Source organism: Oncorhynchus clarkii, chromosome 3 (assembly GCF_045791955.1).
Source record: "Oncorhynchus clarkii lewisi isolate Uvic-CL-2024 chromosome 3, UVic_Ocla_1.0, whole genome shotgun sequence".
NCBI lineage: Eukaryota > Metazoa > Chordata > Actinopteri > Salmoniformes > Salmonidae > Oncorhynchus > Oncorhynchus clarkii.
This window is the reverse complement of record NC_092149.1, coordinates 74,215,558-74,234,919: the sequence shown is the minus strand read 5'-3', so window position 1 is coordinate 74,234,919 and position 19,362 is coordinate 74,215,558. Positions and strand designations below refer to the sequence as shown.

Sequence of the window (19,362 nt, the reverse complement as noted above, 5' to 3'; positions counted from 1 at the left end):
ATTATCTGGTCTGATGAAACCAAAATGAAACCAAAAACCTCTTTTGCCTGAATACCAAGCGTCACGTCTGGAGGAAACCTGGCACCATCCTTACGGTGTAACATGGTGGTGGCAGCATCATGCTGTGGGGATGTTTTTCAGCGGCAGGGACTGGGAGACTAGTCAGGATCGAGGCAAAGATCAAAGTACATTAGAGATCCTTAATGAAAACCTGCTCCAGAGAACTCAGGACCTCAGACTGGGGCAAACATTCACCTTCCAACAGGATAACGACCCTAAGCACACAGCTAAGACAACGCAGGAGTGGCTTTGGGACAAGTCGCTTGTCACTCCCTGACCATAGAGGGCCCTCGGGGTTCTCTATGGTGTGATAGGTCAGGGCGTGACTAGGGGGTTTCTAGGTATTAAGGGTTTTTGGGGGGCGGGGGCACAAGGGACGGTCGGCCGAGGCGAGGAGAGAGCCAGAGACTGACTGGGAGTCAATGAAGCAGTTTGAGGAGGGATATCGGAGAGAGATGTTGGCTAGGAGTATGCTTCAACGCAGGCGTTTTGATGAGCGTGTCATCAGTCCGGTGCAACCTGGGCCGGCTCCATGCACCAGGCCTCCAGTGCGCCTTCCCAGCCCGGTACGTCCTGTGCCGGGTGCCGGCTCCCCGCACTCGCCCTGAAGAGTGTGTCAACTCTACTCAAGCTGCGCCTTGGTCCAATTATTCATATGACGGTCGTGACATCGCTGAATGTCCTTGAGTGGCCCAGACAGAGCCCGGACTTGAACCAGATTGAACATCTCTGGAGAGACCTGAAAATAGCTGTGCAGCAATGCTCCCCATACAACCTGACAGAATTTGAGAGGGTCTGAAGAGAGGAATGGGAGAAACTCCCCAAATATAGGTGGGCCAAGTTTTTAGCGTCATACCCAAGAAGACTCAAGGTTGTAATCGCTGCCAAAGGTGTGTCAACAAAGTATTGAGTAAACGTTCTGAATACTTATGTAAATGTAACATTTCTGTTTTAAATTTTTAATAGGAAATTTCCTGGCCATGGAACCAAAATATCGATGTTTTGATCCCCGAGCCACTTAGTTATGGAAAGGTGCTCCATCATACAGGAAAAGGCATTGTTTGTCACCAAACTGTTCCTGGATGGTTGGGAGAAGTTGCTCTTGGAGGATGTGTTGGTACCATTCTTTATTCATGGCTGTGTTCTTAGGCAAAATTGTGAGTGAGACCACTCCCTTGGCTCAGAAGCAATCCCACACATGAATGGTCTCAAGATGCTTTACTGTTGGCATGACACAGGACTGATGGTAACGCTCACCTTGTCTTCTCTGGACAAGCATTTTTTCGGATGCCCCAAACAATCGGAAAGGGGATTCATCAGAGAAAATGACTTTACCCCAGTCCACAGCAGTCCCATCCCTCTACCTTTTGCAGAATATCAGTCTGTCCCTGATGTTTTTCTTGGAGAGAAGTGGCTTCTTTGCTGCCCTTCTTGAAACCAGGCCATCCTCCAAAAAGCTTCACCTCACTGTGCGTGCAGAAGCACTCACACCTGCCTGCTGCCATTCCTGAGCAAGCTCTGTACTGGTGGTGCCCCGATCCCGCAGCTGAATCAACTTTAGGACACGGTCCTGGCGCTTGCTGGACTTTCTTGGGCGCCCTGAAGCCTTTTTCACAACTATTGAACCACTCTACTTGAAGTTCTTGATCCAATAAATTATTGATTTAGGTGCAATCTTACTGGCAGCGATATCCTTGCCTGTGAAGCCCTTTTTGTGCAAAGCAATGATGACGGCAAGTGTTTCCTTGCAGGTAACCATGGTTGACAGAGGAAGAACAATGATTCAAAGAACCACCCTCCTTTTGAAGCTTCCAGTCTGTTATTCGAACTCAATCAGCATGACAGAGTGATCTCCATCCTTGCCCTGGTCAACACTCACACCTGTGTTAATGAGAGAGTCACTGACATGATGTCAGCTGGTCCTTTTGTGTCAGGGCTGAAATGCAGTGGAAATATTTTTTGGGGATTCAGTTCATTTGCATGGCAAAGAGGGACTTTTCAAATAATTGCAATTCATCTGATAACTCTTCATAACATTTTGGAGTATATGCAAATTGCCATCATTCAAATTGAGGCAGCAGACTTTGTGAAAATTTATATTTTTGTCATCCTCAAAACTTTTGGACACGACTGTACATACTGTATTCTACTGCATTTTAGTTAATACCACTCCGAAAATGCTCGTCCTAATATTTATGTATTTCTTAATTCTATTATTTTACCTTTAGATGTGTGTGTATTGTTGTGAATTGTTAGATACTACTGCACTGTTGGAGCTAGGAAGACAAGCATTTCGCTACACCCGCATATGTATGTGACCAATAACATTTGATTTGATTTATATGAACATTTATGCAAAATAAACAATAGGGCTACCACCACAACAACCAAACAATACATAACAGAGCACTACACAACACTACACAACAGAACACTACACAACACTACACGAGACAACAATACATAACAGAACACTACACAACACAACTCAACACTACACTACCCAACACTACACAACAGAACACTACACAACACTACACGAGACAACAATACATAACAGAACACCACACAACACAACAACAAAACACAACAACATAACACTACACACGCAACACAATAGTAAATCCTGTGAGGAGTGTTGTGCTACCGTTTTCCTCCAGGTGTTTTCGGATGATGTAGCTGGTCTCAGTTCCCTCGGTGGTGTAGTCCAGTGGAATGTTCCCATTCACATCCTGCAGTAGAACATTCACCCCAGCCTTCCAAAACACCCGGAACGTTCGGAACCCACCATAGAACGAGGAGGGAGAGAAAGCAGAAGAGAGACACAAATAAGTTGAGTAGTTTCTCAGGTCATTTATAAGAGGGGGATCGATGATAATGTACGCCCAATTATCAGGCCCTCCCAGCAGTGTGTACCTGAGGAGAACCACAAGGACATAAACACTTAATGGAGGTAATTAATTAACTCATTAAATATGGGACTGTGGGGGCCCCAGGGCAGGGATGTGTGCACAACCTTTTACTATTCTCTCAATTCAAGGTTTTTATTCAAAGGCTTTATTGGCATGGGAAACATATGTAAACGTAGCCAAAGCAAGTGAAATAGACAATAAACGATTAGTGAAATAAACAATAAAATGAACAGTAAACATTACACTCACAAAAGTTCCAAAATAATAAAGGCATTTCAAATGTCATATTATGTATATATGCACTGTTGTAACGATGTGCAAATAGTTAAAGTACAACATTGAAAATAAATAAACATAAATATGGGTTGTATTTACAATAGTGTTTGTTTTTCACTGGTTGCCCTTTTCTTGTGGCAACAGGTAACACATCTTGCTGCTGTGATTGCACACTGTGGTATTTCACCCAGTAGATATGAGAGTTTATCAAAATTGGGTTTGTTTTCGAATTCTTTGTGGATCTGTGTAATCTGAGGGAAATGTGTCTCTAACATGGTCAAACATTTGGCAGGAGGTTAGGAAGTGCAGCTCAGTTTCCACCACATTTTATGGACAGCGTGCATACAGCCTGTCTTCTCTTGAGAGCCATGTCTGCCTACGGCGGCCTTTCTCAATGGCAAGGCTATGCTCAATGAGTCTGTACATAGTCAAAACTTTCCTTGACTTGGATCAGTCACAGTGGTCAGGTATTCTGCCACTGTGTACTCTCTGTTTAGGGCCAAATAGAATTCTAGTTTGCTCTCTTTTGGAATTAATTACTTCCAATGTGTCAAGTAATTATCTTTTTGTTTTCTCATGATTTGATTGGGTCTAATTGTGTTGCTGTCCTGGGGCTCTGTGGGGTCTGTTTGTGTTTGTGAACAGAGCCCCAGGACCAGCTTGCTCTTCTCCATGTTCATCTCTCTGTAGGTGATGGCTTTGTTAAGGAAGGTTTGGGAATCGCTTCCTTTTAGGTGGTTGTAGAATTTAACGGCTCTTTTCTGGATTTTGATAATTAGTGGGTATTGGCCTAACTCTGCTCTGCATGCATTATTTGGTGTTTTACGTTAAACATGGAGGATATTTTTGCAGAATTCTGCATGCAGAGTCTCAATTTGTTTTTTGTCCCATTTTGTGAATTTCTGGTTGGTGAGCAGACCCCAGACCTCACAACCATACATGACAATGGGTTCTATAACCGTTTTTTATTTATTTTTTGCCAGATCCTAATTGGTATGTCGAATTTTTTGTTCCTTTTGATGGCAATGAAGGCTCTTGCCTTGTCGCTGTGGTGCTGATGTTTAAGCCAAGGTATGTATAGTTTTTTGTGTGCTCTAGGGCATCGTGTCTAGATTAAATTTGAATTTGTGATCCTGGCGACTGGACCTTTTTTGGAACATCATTATTTTTGTCATACTGAGATTTACAGTCATGACCCAGGTCTGACAGAATCTGTGCAGAACATCTAGGTGCTGCTGTAGGGACTACTTGGTTGGTGACAGAAGCACCAGATCAGTAAACAGAAGACATTTGATTTCAGATTCTAGTAGGTTGAGGCCATGTGCTGCAGACTGTTCTAGTGACCTCACCAATTTTTTTATATATATGTTGAAGAAGGTGGGGCTTAAGCTGCATCCCTGTCTCACCCCATGGCCCTGTGGGAAGAAATGTGTGTGTTTTTAACTGCACAGTTGTTGCTTGTGTCCATGGATTTTATAATGTTATATGTTTTTATTTTATTTCCATCAATTTGTATAGCAGACCCTCATGCCAAATTGAGTCAAAGGCTTTTTTTAATCAACAAAGCATGAGAAGACTTTGCGTTTGTTTCGATTAGTTTGTCAATTAGGGTGTGCAGGGTAAATACGTGGTCTGTCGTACAGTAATGACATTTGCTCAGTACATTGTTTTCACTGAGGAAATGTACAAGTCTGCTGTTAATGATAATGCAGAGGATTTTCCCAAGTTGGCTGGTGGTGCTGTGGTCTTGAGGTGGGTCTTCTCGGCATGGGTCCTCTATGTGTAGGTCCAGGGGGAGAGTGTCTTGCTAGTATGGGCGGGGTTTATTGATCTGTTGCTCCTGTTTGAAGTGTTGGGACTGCGTTTGAGGGCGATGTCCTTTAGGTTCCGGACGAAGGTGGACACTGCTGCCTTGTATAGGTAGACTTGGCCGTAAAGGCTGTTCAAGTCCAGGGTGAAATGGTGGGCCAGGTAAACATTTGGTTTTGAGACACAATCATGGGAAATACTTGTGCTTACCTGCTGTATGGTAGCAGGGTGGAAGTCTTTTCGTGTTAGCAGGGTGGAAACCACTTGCGCGTTGGGTAAAGTAGAAGAGGCTTTTTCAATCACTCCCTTGGGTGATGTGTCCACGCTTTCCTGCTGTGCTCCTTGTGGCTGTGTGTATTATTATGTGGCTGGGTGACCCTAGTTGGTCCTCAGACAGAAGGTCTAGGGTGCGCTGAGTGTTTGGACACCAGATTTATGACACTCTGTGTTTGGGAAAAAGTACAATCTGTGTCTTGTGTATGTCCTCAATGGGTGTGGGTCGGTTGTCAGGAGGGCTATCAGGGTGGCTGATAGGGGGGGGGGGTGCTCAGAGGGATCCCCTGGGCTTGGGGTTCTTCATTTGTCTGTCCTGCTGTGATGTCAACGCTATGGTCAGGATCTGGTGTGGTCCGTTCTGTTGTGGTGTCGAGACTTTTATCGGGAGCTGAGGTGGGCTGTTCTGCTGGCTTCTCTGTGGGGGGTGGCCACCTGTCTAATGGGTTGTTCTCTGTCACAGGCCATCTCTCTCTTTCTCTCTCTCTTTCCCTCTGTCTCTTTATCTCTGTCAATATCCCCTTTTCCCTCACTATAACTTACTTAACTTACTTAAAGTGGAACTAACAGCGTTTTAGCAACATGAAATCTGATTAAAATCTGTTTATGTACAGTCCCTGGAAGAATATGACACTTTTTATTATTTTTTATTTTTTTTACATTTGCTGACAAGGAAACACTTAGATTTGGTCATTTTCACGTTTTTATAAATTCTTAAAATGTTTGGGAATGATGCATAGTAGGGCATTTGTGAAAATTCTTTAGCAATATAGAGTGAGAAAGCGGCTGTGTGTTTGGACAACTAAAATACACTGCTGTAAATAAAACCTAACAAAACATCTTGCTCATACACCTGAATGGATTTCTGAAAATATGTAAATACCACGGGAGACCTCTTACATTTGGGAACTTTACAGTCCTATTAATCAAACAACCATGAAAAGGTAGGCTCTCTCCCCCTCAGTTATGCACATCAAAAACAACAAGATCAACAACTAATGCTAGCCAGAGCGAGATGAGCTAAACATTAGATAAACACACTCAAACTTGTTTAGCTAGTTGGCCGTCAAAATTGCACTGATAAACGATGGGGAATAGTAGCCTGCTCGTACTTCTGCAGCTTGCCTGTCAATGCAAAGGAGGCAGCAAACAATGTACCAGTCTGTGATTTACATCCTGATAGCAATATTTTTTGGACTACCAAGAAATGTATTGGTGAATTATATTAGCTAATCATTGCTTGGACTGCATCATTCTAGTCTGCCAATAACGCCTGTACGTCATGGACTTGTTAGAACATGTTTTTAAAATCTCTTATAAAGTTGGTTTTGTAGCATAAACTGGGAATTTGATATTTTTTTTACTGATATTATGATTGTCTGTTTGTTTCTTATTTGCTAAGGAGTTAAAGCACTGTCAGTTCCACTTTAAGCTAACACATTTCCTTTCAAGTCGCCATTGTCAGCCCTTCCCCGTACATTGCTGTTTGCCTAAACAATAAAATATGTTGCAGTGTAACGATTGTGGCTGGGCTGGGGCAGATAAGAGGGACAGGGGTCTTTAAGTGAGGCTCCTTATTGAATATTTACCGCTAATAGAATTCTAACGACCATGTTAGGACAGAACACGAGATGAATGGGCTAGTCCTCAGGCAGACAGAGAGAAGTGGAGTGTGTGTGTAGAGGGGGTTGGAGACCGTTTTACCTAATATAGAGAATGGAGAAAGAGGAATATCTAGATGATGGACATAGGCTACAGAGTGACTTGCAAATGCTGAACCAAAAACCTCCAAATCTGCAGTCTAAACACTTATATCTCAGCGCCCTGTACTGTTAAATGCAAACCACAAGCACCTGGAACTTAAACATCCTGCAATTCATCAAAACAAATCTCTAAACATTAGGGAAACATCAGAGCTAATGCATCTAATGGATCAACCAGGCAAAGCGTCAATACAGGACTAAGATTGAATCCTACTACACCAACTCCAATGCTTGTTGGACGTGGCAGGGCTTGCAAACTATTACGGACTACAAAGGGAAGCACAGTCGTGAGCTGCCCAGTGGCACAATCCTACCAGACGAGCTAAATAACTTCGATGTTCGCTTTGAGGCAAGCAACACAGAAGCATGTATGAGAGCATCATCTGTTCCGGACGACTGTGTGATCACACTCTCCATAGCCGATGTGAGTAAGACCTTTTAACAGGTCAACATTCACAAGGCCGCAGGGCCAGACGGATTACCAGGATGTGTACTCCAAGCATGCGCTGACAACTGGCAAGTGTCTTCAATTACATTTTCATCCTCTCCCTGTCCGAGTCTGTAATACCAACATGTTTCAAGCAGACCACCATAGTCCCTGTGCCCAAGAACACTAAGATAACCTGTCTAAATGACTACCGACCCATAGCATTCACATCCGTAGCCATGAAGTGCTTTGAAAGGCTGTTCATGGCTCACATTAATACCATTATCCCAGAAACCCTAGACTGACTATAATTTGAATACCTCCCCAACAGATCCACAGATGGAACAGTCTCTATTGCACTCCACGCCCTTTCTCACCTGGGCCAAAAGGAACACCTACATGAGAATGCTATTCACTGACTACAGCTCAGCGTTCAACACCATAGTGCCCTTAATTGTACAACTGAATGCCTTCAACTGAAATGTGTCTTCCGCATTTAACCCAAGGACCCTGGGACTAAACACCTGCCTCTTGCAACTGAAACAAAGTCTAGGTCCAAAATGCTTCTTAACAGCTTCTACCACCAAGACATAAGACTCCAGAACAGCTAATCAAATGGCTACCCGGACTATTTGCATTTCACTGTAAGGTCTACTACACTTGTTGTATTCGGTGCATGTGACAAATACAATTTGATTAGAATTAATCTACCTGTCAATGGCAAGCAAATAAAAACACAATTAATGAAGTTAATCTGAACGATTTGTTATGTACCAATATTAAATATAGAGGTCTGCATTTGGAATTTTCCCCTTTGTTTCTTAGGGTAAAGTGCCTACCCATTTCTATGGTCTGGGCTAGCAGGAGCTGTTGTCACTCATTAGCAGGGTTAGTTAGGGGTTAATGAATGTTACAATTAACATTCAACATCAGCTGGTGCTTTGTGTATATTCATGAGGAAGAGCTTATTGCTTTGAGACGGAGAGCAGAGAGAGAGTAAGCAAGAGAGATGAATAAAGAGAGAAAGAGAGAGAGAGAGAGAGAGAGAGAGAGAGAGAGAGAGAGAGAGAGAGAGAAAGCAAGAGAGATGAAGAAAGAGAGAATGAGAGAGAGAGAGAGACATAGAGAGAGAGAGAGAGAGAGAGAGAGAGAGAGAGAGAGAGAGAGAGAGAGAAGAAAGCAAGAGAGATGAAGAAAGAGAGAAGGAGCCCAAATGTGCCATTCATACAGCCTTTCTGCAGGTCGTGGCGAGGGACTGTGTGTGTGTGTGTGTGTGTGTGTGTGTGTGTGTCTGTGTGTGTGTGTGTGTGTGTGTGTGTGTGTGCATGCATGCATGTAGAGTAAATAGGAGAGAGGTGGTGTTCCTGACCTGTCATTCTCAGCTCCTGCTGTGACTCCAGCAAGACTACTACAGTATGGTACCCAGCAAACAAAAATTAGTTATGTGAAAGTTCCCAGAACATTCGTTCGGTCGCCGCAAATGTTCTCATAACACAAAAACTGTCCAGATGTGAGGATGATTATAGAATGTTGTAAGAACGTTCCTAAAACACATTTAAAAGGTTCTTTAAAGGTTCCCAGAATATTTTATTAGATTGTGGGAAGTGTATCACAAAATATATGTTCCCAAAAAACTAAAACTGTCCAGTTGTGTGGATCATTCTGCAATGTTTCTTTTAGTGTGCAAAAAACATTCACTCAATGTTACAAAAACATTCCCAGAACACATTTGGTATTTTTCTTTAAAGGTTCCCATAATGTTCCTTTGGGTTGTGGCAACAGTCTGATGGGAACATCGTGGTGATATCACAAAATATATGTTCCCAAAAAACAAAAACTGTCCAGTTGTGTGGATCGTTCTGCAATGCTTCTTTTAGGGTGTAAAAAACATTCACCCAATGTTACAATAATGTTCCCAGAATATTTTTTTCTGTTCTTTAAAGGTTCCCAGAATGTTTCATTGGGTTGTGGGAACGTTGTGGGGATATGACAAGAGATACAACTGTCCAGTTGTGCTGACATTCAGATCATGTTTGAATCAGGGGGCACAAAACTTTCCTTTGATGTTGCAAGAATGTTGAGAGAACAACCTTTCTGAGTTCTTTAAAGGTTTCCAGAACATTTAATTAGGTTGCAGGAACAGTGTGGATACCTTACAAGAGTTAGGTTTCCAAAACAAAAAATATGGTCAGTTGTGATGACATTCAATGTTTTATGTTAGGTTGCACAGGTCATTCCTGTAATGTTGAACAATGTTCCACAAATTCCAAATAAATCCGTTTTTACGACGTTCATAGCACATTGATGTTCTCGCTATATACATTTTACCTTGTGAAAAAGAGCGTTACCAATTGGTGATGGTCTCTGGAAGAGGTGTGTTTAAATATAGGTACAATCGTCCTGACACCTCTGTTAGAAGGCGTGGTAATGACCAGTAGGAGACAGAACCACTTTATTTCAATTTCATAGTTTTGTTCGAAAGAAACATGGTTAAAGAATATGTTGTCTTGAACCTGCAATCATCGGCTCTGCAGCCAGAACCTTAACCCTCTGCACCACCAAGTTATATCTATCTATCTAGAACTTAATGGGAATCTTAGCTAATGTTCTGTGAATGTTCTTGGTTTGCAGGGTATTGACTACTCTACCGACTGAGGATATCAACCGGGGCCTCTGTTTTTTTTTATTTTACCTTTATTTAACTAGGTAAGTCAGTTAAGAACACATTCTTATTTACAATGATGGCCTAGAAACAGCTGGTTAAGTGCCTTGTTCAGGGGCAGAACAGATTTTTACCTTGTCAGCTCGGGGATTCGATCTAGCAACCTTTCGGTTAAAGGCCCATCGCTTTAATGCTCTAACCACTAGGCTACCTGCTGCCCGGGTTACAGTATGGTTAATGATGAATGCGTGTGTTATTCATCATATTCTTTACCTAGCTGATATCTATCATGTCAAACTTGGCAGTCAATCATGCAGTTATAGACAACTACACCATCTACAGATGTGAAAATAAAGCACCAGCCGCCAGTGGAATGTGGCAGTATAAAATAATACAAAGAGTAGTGTGAGTTTGACCATCTCAACTTAACCCTGATGTAATCCTTGTTTGTAATAGCAACCATGTTAGGTACAATGTATTAAAGTAAATGATTTGACATGATATGACTACTATATCGCAGTACAGGGTGCCTTTGGTGTCTGCCATCCCATCAATACAGATAGATGATGCTCTATCTGACTGCAGATAGTAACTGCTGACACGTAGAAACAAACAGCATCCTATTGTCTCCTGGGTGCCAAGCGTGCAGCAAGGGGTTAACAAGCTGACCTCTGACCTTGACACGCTCCGCACTCACCACAGCCTTATGATGGATCAGTGTTCGTTGACCTGGCGACAGGAATCGGTCAACGCCCCAACACGCCCGTGTCATAATTGGTGTTACTACAGCAACCGCATTAGGATCCATACCAACAACAAAAAAGAGGACTTGGTGGGATTGTCCCCTGGGATGGGGTTTCCACTAGATCGCACAGCCACAAAGTTAAAATTGGCTATATTGTAAAAATGATTTAGCTTTTTGGTTAGGGATTACAGTTGAAGTGTGGTTAAGGTGAAGGTTAAGGATAGGGTTAGGTTTACTTTGTGGTTGTGGTAACTAGTGACATCCCTGGGATGGCTTTAGAGACTCCCTGAAGAGGAACTAAAACACTTAAATGTCCCTAAATGAATGAGATTAGAATGGACTACCTATACACTCCAGGAGTGAGCCACCATCACCACCTATATGAACTACCGCTCGCTTACGCAAAGCCAAATTATATCACCGTTTTCAGATTTAGGGAAGAAGTCAAATCCAAGACAGAAGAAAATACGGTAGGTTACACTATTTTACCAGAGTTCAGACAAGGGTCATGTCGTTAGGTATTTAAAGACAAAATTATTGGATTGCCAAAAGTGGGTCAGTCTAAAAGGAAGTTTCATAACAATAGAACAAATTAATAGAACAATAGAACCAATTCATAAAACAATAGAACCAATTCATAGAACAATATAACCAATTAATAGAACGATAGAACCAATTATTCACAATCTCTCATCTTAAGCCATGAGGAGTTAAGGAAGCCAGTAATATTAAGATGACTTCTGTAAGCCGTGCTATCAAAACCCAGCTCAACAGTAAGCACAAACTTCAAGGTTCACTACAAACTTTCAGAACAAGTGTGTTAGTGAGGTCGGATAACAACTCAGCGTGACACATCAGAGGAGCACTCCAGACAGACGAGACAGAGACAGGCCCCGCCTTACAACTTTTCAGAATGCAAACCATAAGAGAGAAAACTGAGATCATGGTAGGGATCGTTAGGGCATGCAACTGAAACAATTCAAAACGTTGTGCAATGGAAAACTAAAACAAGCATTTCTTATTGGACATGTTCAATTAGTATCTCCTAGTTTCGTCCCGTGTTTTTCCGTTTGGTGCCTAGGGAATAGAACTCACCATTTCTGCTGGGAGACATTACAACAGAATGAGGACAACCTGCCAATTAGCCACTAATCGGCAATCGCTTATCTCATTGCTGCCTGCATGGGCCTTGTTAGCCATGCAAATCAGGAGAAACTAATTGACACAGTGAAATTAAATCAGACATGATAACAGACCAGCGATGCCACGATGGATTCCAGGCTCTGAATAGGGAACTATAGTGACGCCATAGACAGAGATGGCTTCAACAGACTAGGCCTACATCTAGAGTAGCAATCATGTCGTTTCTTCATAGTTGCCGCTGTGGTTAAGGTCTATTTGATCATAGAGGATCATTATTCTCATGGGGAATCAACATGAAAGAGCTGTAAATTAATGACCAATACATTGAAGGAAATAACTCACTATAACTCCCTCATAATAATGAATTTAAACCGACTCATACATTTAATATGAGGCAGATAGGTTTAGCATGCAGCAACACTACTCTACTGTTGTCTATTGGCTCCTATCATAGTTTTATAACCAATGACTAAACTCCCCTCCTCTCCTCTGGCTGAGGCTTCACCAGTCACACAGAGAGGATAAATCATGGCAGAAAGATGTTTGCAGACAGAGCAGTACCCGGAGCTGGGAATGGGGGTTTGGAATGGGATTGGGAACGGGGTTGGGAATGTAATGGAGGGTATTGGGAGTGCGTGGGAAATTGGGAAGCTGTTTTCAATATGGAGATAAGATAATTAGCATTAGCGCCATCAAACATAGAGAGGGGGCAAGACAATAATGCTATCCCCCTCCTCCTCCCCAAATACCAAGCCCCCTACATTTTTTTTTATTTTTTATTTATTTCACCTTTATTTAACCAGGTAGGCAAGTTGGGAACAAGTTCTCATTTACAATTGCGACCTGGCCAAGATAAAGCAAAGCAGTTCGACACATACAAAAACACAGAGTTACACATGGAGTAAAACAAACATACAGTCAATAATACAGTATAAACAAGTCTATATACGATGTGAGCAAATGAGGTGAGATAAGGGAGGTAAAGGCAAAAAAAAGGCCATGGTGGCAAAGTAAATACAATATAGCAAGTAAAACACTGGAATGGGATATTTGCAATGGGAGAAAGTGCAAAGTAGAAATAAAAATAATGGGGTGCAAAGGAGCAAAATAAATAAATACATTAAATACAGTAGGGAAAGAGGTAGTTGTTTGGGCTAAATTATAGGTGGGCTATGTACAGGTGCAGTTATCTGTGAGCTGCTCTGACAGTTGGTGCTTAAAGCTAGTGAGGGAGATAAGTGTTTCCAGTTTCAGAGATTTTTGTAGTTTGTTCCAGTCATTGGCAGCAGAGAACTGGAAGGAGAGGCGGCCAAAGAAAGAATTGGTTTTGGGGGTGACTAGAGAGATATACCTGCTGGAGCGTGTGCTACAGGTGGGAGATGCAATGGTGACCAGCGAGCTGAGATAAGGTGGGACTTTACCTAGCAGGGTCTTGTAGATGACATGGAGCCAGTGGGTTTGGCGACGAGTATGAAGCGAGGGCCAGCCAACGAGAGCGTACAGGTCGCAATGGTGGGTAGTATATGGGGCTTTGGTGACAAAACGGATTGCACTGTGATAGACTGCATCCAATTTGTTGAGTAGGGTATTGGAGGCTATTTTGTAAATGACATCGCCAAAGTCGAGGATTGGTAGGATGGTCAGTTTTACAAGGGTATGTTTGGCAGCATGAGTGAAGGATGCTTTGTTGCGAAATAGGAAGCCAATTCTAGATTTAACTTTGGATTGGAGATGTTTGATATGGGTCTGGAAGGAGAGTTTACAGTCTAACCAGACACCTAAGAATTTGTAGTTGTCCACGTATTCTAAGTCAGAGCCGTCCAGAGTAGTAATGTTGGACAGGCGGGTAGGTACAGGTAGCGATCGGTTGAAGAGCATGCATTTAGTTTTACTTGTATTTAAGAGCAATTGGAGGCCACGGAAGGAGAGTTGTATGGCATTGAAGCTTGCCTGGAGGGTTGTTAACACAGTGTCCAAAGAAGGGCCAGAAGTATACAGAATGGTATCGTCTGCATAGAGGTGGATCAGAGACTCACCAGCAGCAAGAGCGACCTCATTGATGTATACAGAGAAGAGAGTCGGTCCAAGAATTGAACCCTGTGGCACCCCCATAGAGACTGCCAGAGGTCCGGACAGCAGACCCTCCGATTTGACACACTGAACTCTATCAGAGAAGTAGTTGGTGAACCAGGCGAGGCAATCATTTGAGAAACCAAGGCTGTCGAGTCTGCCGATGAGGATGTGGTGATTGACAGAGTCGAAAGCCTTGGCCAGATCAATGAATACGGCTGCACAGTAATGTTTCTTATCGATGGCGGTTAAGATATCATTTAGGACCTTGAGCGTGGCTGAGGTGCACCCATGACCAGCTCTGAAACCAGATTGCATAGCAGAGAAGGTATGGTGAGATTCGAAATGGTCGGTAATCTGTTTGTTGACTTGGCTTTCGAAGACCTTAGAAAGGCATGGTAGGATAGATATAGGTCTGTAGCAGTTTGGGTCAAGAGTGTCACCCCCTTTGAAGAGGGGGATGACCGCAGCTGCTTTCCAATCTTTGGGAATCTCAGACGACACGAAAGAGAGGTTGAACAGGCTAGTAATAGGGGTGGCAACAATTTCGGCAGATAATTTTAGAAAAAAAGGGTCCAGATTGTCTAGCCCGGCTGATTTGTAGGGGTCCAGATTTTGCAGCTCATTCAGAACATCAGCTGAGCAGATTTGGGAGAAGGAGAAATGGGGAAGGCTTGGGCGAGTTGTTGTGGGGGGTGCAGTGCTGTTAACCGGGGTAGGGGTAGCCAGATGGAAAGCATGGCCAGCTATAGAAAAATGCTTATTGAAATTCTCAATTATAGTGGATTTATCAGTGGTGACAGTGTTTCCTATCTTCAGTGCAGTGGGCAGCTGGGAGGAGGTGTTCTTATTCTCCATGGACTTTACAGTGTCCCAGAACTTTTTTGAGTTAGTGTTGCAGGAACATCCCAGGTCATACAGCCACGGTAAGTGCTGGGATGTCCCAACACTAAACCCTACCCTAATCTTAACCCTTACCTTAAATGAGTAGTTAACTATTTACAATGTTAGATGGTTCCTCACACTGAAAGTAGTCTATTGGCCAGGAGAAGCTGTCATTTTTCATGAAACAGCCATTACAAACTTCAGCACACTATAGCAACCGCTAACATGTGAGCATGTTCAAAAATATAACGTCCAAATCATCTGAAATCAACTCCATATTTGGTTTGATGTTACTTAAAAGGTGATTTGGCCTTTAAAAAAACATGCTTCAATGGAGTAGGGACCTATGATGGCCATGGGGCAAATTAGAGTATCAGTGGCCTAAACCTTTCAATGTTACATTGAGCTGGGTGAATAGAATATGAATGAAAGTAATCCAATATGCTGTAATCCAATATGCTGCCATGCACATCAAAAAAAGAACTCATCCTTCCTAATATTAAAACTGCCACTGGTAGGGACATACCAAGGATCCCTGATAGCCACTGTACAATTTCCGTCAGCAAAAACGCTGTCCTCCATTAAAAAGGGAGAGATAGAAACCCAAGGACAGCGATGGAGAGGAGGAGGAGAGGAATGAATGGAGGATGAGACGAAGGGAATGACAATCAAAGACAAGCCTGTCTAACATTCTGTTATAGTAAATCACTCTGAAAATGACAAAGACAAGCCTGTCTAACAGTCTGTTATAGTAAATCACTCTGAAAATGACAAAGACAAGCCTGTCTAACATTCTGTTATAGTAAATCACTCTGAAAATGACAAAGACAAGCTTGTCTAACATTCTGTTATAGGAAATCACTCTGAAAATGCTATATTCCCCCGCTGTAGAACCAGCACATTCTTTGAGAAATTCCAGGTAACACTTCCTAGTATAAACAATGTATTTCAAGTGCATCTATTCTATAACAATGTTATAGTGCATTATAATTCACAGGGATTGTGTATCTGTGCCATTCAGAGGGTGAATAGACAAGAAAAAAGATTTCAGTGCCTTTAAAAAGGGCATGGTAGTATGTGCCCGGCCAGGCGAAGCGGTTTGTGTCAAGAACTGCAACGCTGCTGGGTTTTTCAATTTCCTGTGTGTATCAAGAATGGTCCACCACCCAAAGGACATCCAGCCAACTTGACAACTGTGGGAAGCATTGGAGTCAACATGGGCCAGGATCCCTGTAGATTTGAGGCAGTTCTAAGGGCAAAAGTTGCAACTCAATATTAGGAAGGTGTTGTCAATGTTTTGTACACTCAGCGTATGTTTATTAGCAGTTAAATAGGAATTGCCAACGAATTCTCCCAGTTAATTCCCTGATAGGAGTCTTGTTTCTGATCACGGGGCGGCAGGTAGCCTGGGGTTAAGAGAGTTGGGCCAGTAACTGATAGGTTGGTTCAAAACCCTGGGCCGACTAGGTGAAAAATCTGTCTATGTGCCCTTGAGCAAGGCACTTAACCCTAACTGCACTTTTAAATCAGTCTGGATAACACCGTGTGCTAAATGTAAATCACAGCAGACTGCATTGACAGACTCTGTGCTGGAGAAGAATGAAGGAAAGGAACAGAAAGGAAATGCATCTTTAAGAAGGTTGCTATTTTTACTCAGCCTTTACGTTATCTTACTCTGAGGAACACACACGTACATACACACACACACGCAAAATATACACACATTTACTCACGCACAGTCGCACACACAAATGAGTAGAAACACACTTTTTTAAATGGAATAAGTCTTCCCTCACAATTCACCAGAGGGAAGTTGAAGAGGCGTGTAATCATTAAAAACATGTTTAAACTTGAACTCTATCTGTCCCACACCCGCCTGTCTCTCGCTCTCTTTTTGAATTGGCTCACCATTATTAAACCACCATCTCTCTCTCCGTGTCTCTCTCCCTCCCTCTGTGTCTCTCTCTCCCCTCCCTCCCTCCTCTGACAGGTACTGTAGATGTGACCTCATTAACTAGAAAGTGGGTCTCAGTTGAAAGTGAACGGAATAAATTTAGTCACTGCCTCCTGTGGAGAGGTAAAATAAACCCTTCCTCATTCTCCCTCTTCCCCGCCCTTCTCTCTCTCTCCTCCTGCAGAGTGCTGCATACTGTATCTATTTTCAGGGGTCTCCTTGGCAGGAGTAGTGTTTGGCCTAACTATATAACACACAGGCCCACTGACTGGGCTGCCTACATGCAGCGCTGCTTTCAGTAAATCAATCCCTGCTCTGAAAGAAAGAGGAAGAGATGCAGAGGGGATGAATACACAGACAAACTCTCTCTCTTTCTCTCTTTCCGGCAGCTCTTCAACTGCTGCAACATCCTCTCTGAGTGTCACTCATGCACACCCCATCATACAGGTTCTGTTGCCACCCTACCACACCGGATCCAATCAGCAGAACCAGAATAGGACCTAACATCAAGCCAAACATAGCCCACCCTCCATCCCTCCACTTTTGCATGCTTCTGTCCCCTACTCCACAGCTGCTCCTGTCCCCTACTCCACAGCTGCTCCTGTCCCTTACTCCACAGCTGCTCCTGTCCCCTACTCCACAGCTGCTCCTGTCCCTACTCCACAGCTGCTCCTGTCCCCTACTCCACAGCTGCTCCTGTCCCTACTCCACAGCTGCTCCTGTACCCTACTCCACAGCTGCTCCTGTCCCCTACTCCACAGCTGCTCCTGTCCCCAACTCCACAGCTGCTCCTGTCCCCAACTCCACAGCTGCTCCTGTCCCTACTCCACAGCTGCTCCTGTCCCCTACTCCACAGCTGCTCCTGTCCCTACTCCACAGCTTCTCCTGTCCCCTACACCACAGCTGCTCCTGTCCCCAACTCCACAGCTGCTCCTGTCCCCAACTCCACAGCTGCTCCTGTCCCCTACTCCACAGCTGCTCCTGTCCCCAACTCCACAGCTGCTCCTGTCCCTACTCCACAGCTGCTCCTGTCCCCTACTCCACAGCTGCTACTGTCCCCTACTCCACAGCTGCTCCTGTCCCCTACTCCACAGCTGCTCCTGTCCCCTACTCCACAGCTGCTCCTGTCTCACACTGGACCTAATACTACAGAACACCAGACCTGACCTAAACCAATCTGATAGACTAATACTACAGAACACCAGACCTGACCCAAACCAATCTGATAGAATAATACTGCAGAACACCAGACCTGACCCAAATCCCTCTGATAGACTAATACTGTAGAACACCAGACCTGACCCAAACCCCTCTGATAGACTAATACTACAGAACACCAGCCCTGACCCAAACCCCTCTGGACAGACCCCATAGGAAAATATTATTATGATGTTGTGATGCTACACTTTATGGTGTGTGTGTGTGTGTGTGTGTGTGTGTGTGTGTGTGTGTGTGTGTGTGTGTGTGTGTGTGTGTGTGTGTGTGTGTGTTTCTCACCAGCAATAGCAGCAGCACCATGTCGGCGTGGTCACACACACATGCCACGTGCAGGGCTGTCCAGAGGTCCTCATCCTGCAGGTTGACGTTAAGCCCTCGTTCAATCAAAACCTCTGCAGCAAACACGTTGTCATGGCGAGCACACTATGGGATAGAGGGAGAGAGAGAGACAGATGAAGAGAGATAGAAAGGGAGAAAGAAAAAGACAGCAGGGAAGAGAGAGAGAGTTGTGGTTGGATAATGGTGAGCCAAATGAAATTGTTGATTGTTTTTCAATTATAGTATAATTTCTGCCTAGGCATGGTTAAATGTTCTACGGTCCAGCGAACATTCAAAATGTCTTTGCATACATGGATGAAATGTATAATACAGTACATTTAATCAAAACTCATATCACCATGGTGGCTAGAATATTTTATTATCCTAATGTGTACAGTATGGGAACAATCTAAATAGTTAAAAACAATAGGTGGATGTGTCTGTGTGTGTGTGCGTGTGTGCGTGTGTGTGTGTGCAGGGCCGTCTTTAGCCTTTTCGGTGCCCTAAGTGAGATTTGGTTGGGGAGCCCTCCTCCTCACAGCGAAACATTTTAGTGTACCCCCTTTTGATGCCGGAGTGAAAAATTTAAATTGTCTGCAATTCTACCAATTTCGCCATGGGGTGGAGAGAACATTTTGCAGTTTTAAAGGGGAATAACATCAAATTTAATCTCTGACTCGTTGTTGGACTGTCTGTCAACGTGCAAACCTCTCTCACTCAGGGAGAGCGAGGTAGAGCGAGAGCTAGAATGAGAGATAGGTCCCTGAGTGAGAGATGTGCGCACGTTGACAGACAGTCCAACAATGAGACAGAGGGATTTAGGAACAAAGACACATTATTTGAATTC

The 19,362-nt window shown here is 43.5% G+C and overlaps 1 protein-coding gene across 1 annotated transcript in view; it reads right to left on the bottom strand.

Annotated features, from left to right (window-relative positions):
• The window catches only part of LOC139386032 (unconventional myosin-XVI-like), a 157,265-nt gene that overhangs the window by 110,278 nt on the left and 27,625 nt on the right, over window positions 1-19,362 (bottom strand). Inside the window, exons 3-4 of the mRNA XM_071131432.1 lie at window positions 18,477-18,620; window positions 2,708-2,816 (exon numbers count right to left, since the gene is read on the bottom strand). Coding sequence (XP_070987533.1) covers window positions 2,708-2,816; window positions 18,477-18,620 — 253 coding nt within the window. The remainder of the gene's footprint in view (window positions 1-2,707; window positions 2,817-18,476; window positions 18,621-19,362) is intronic.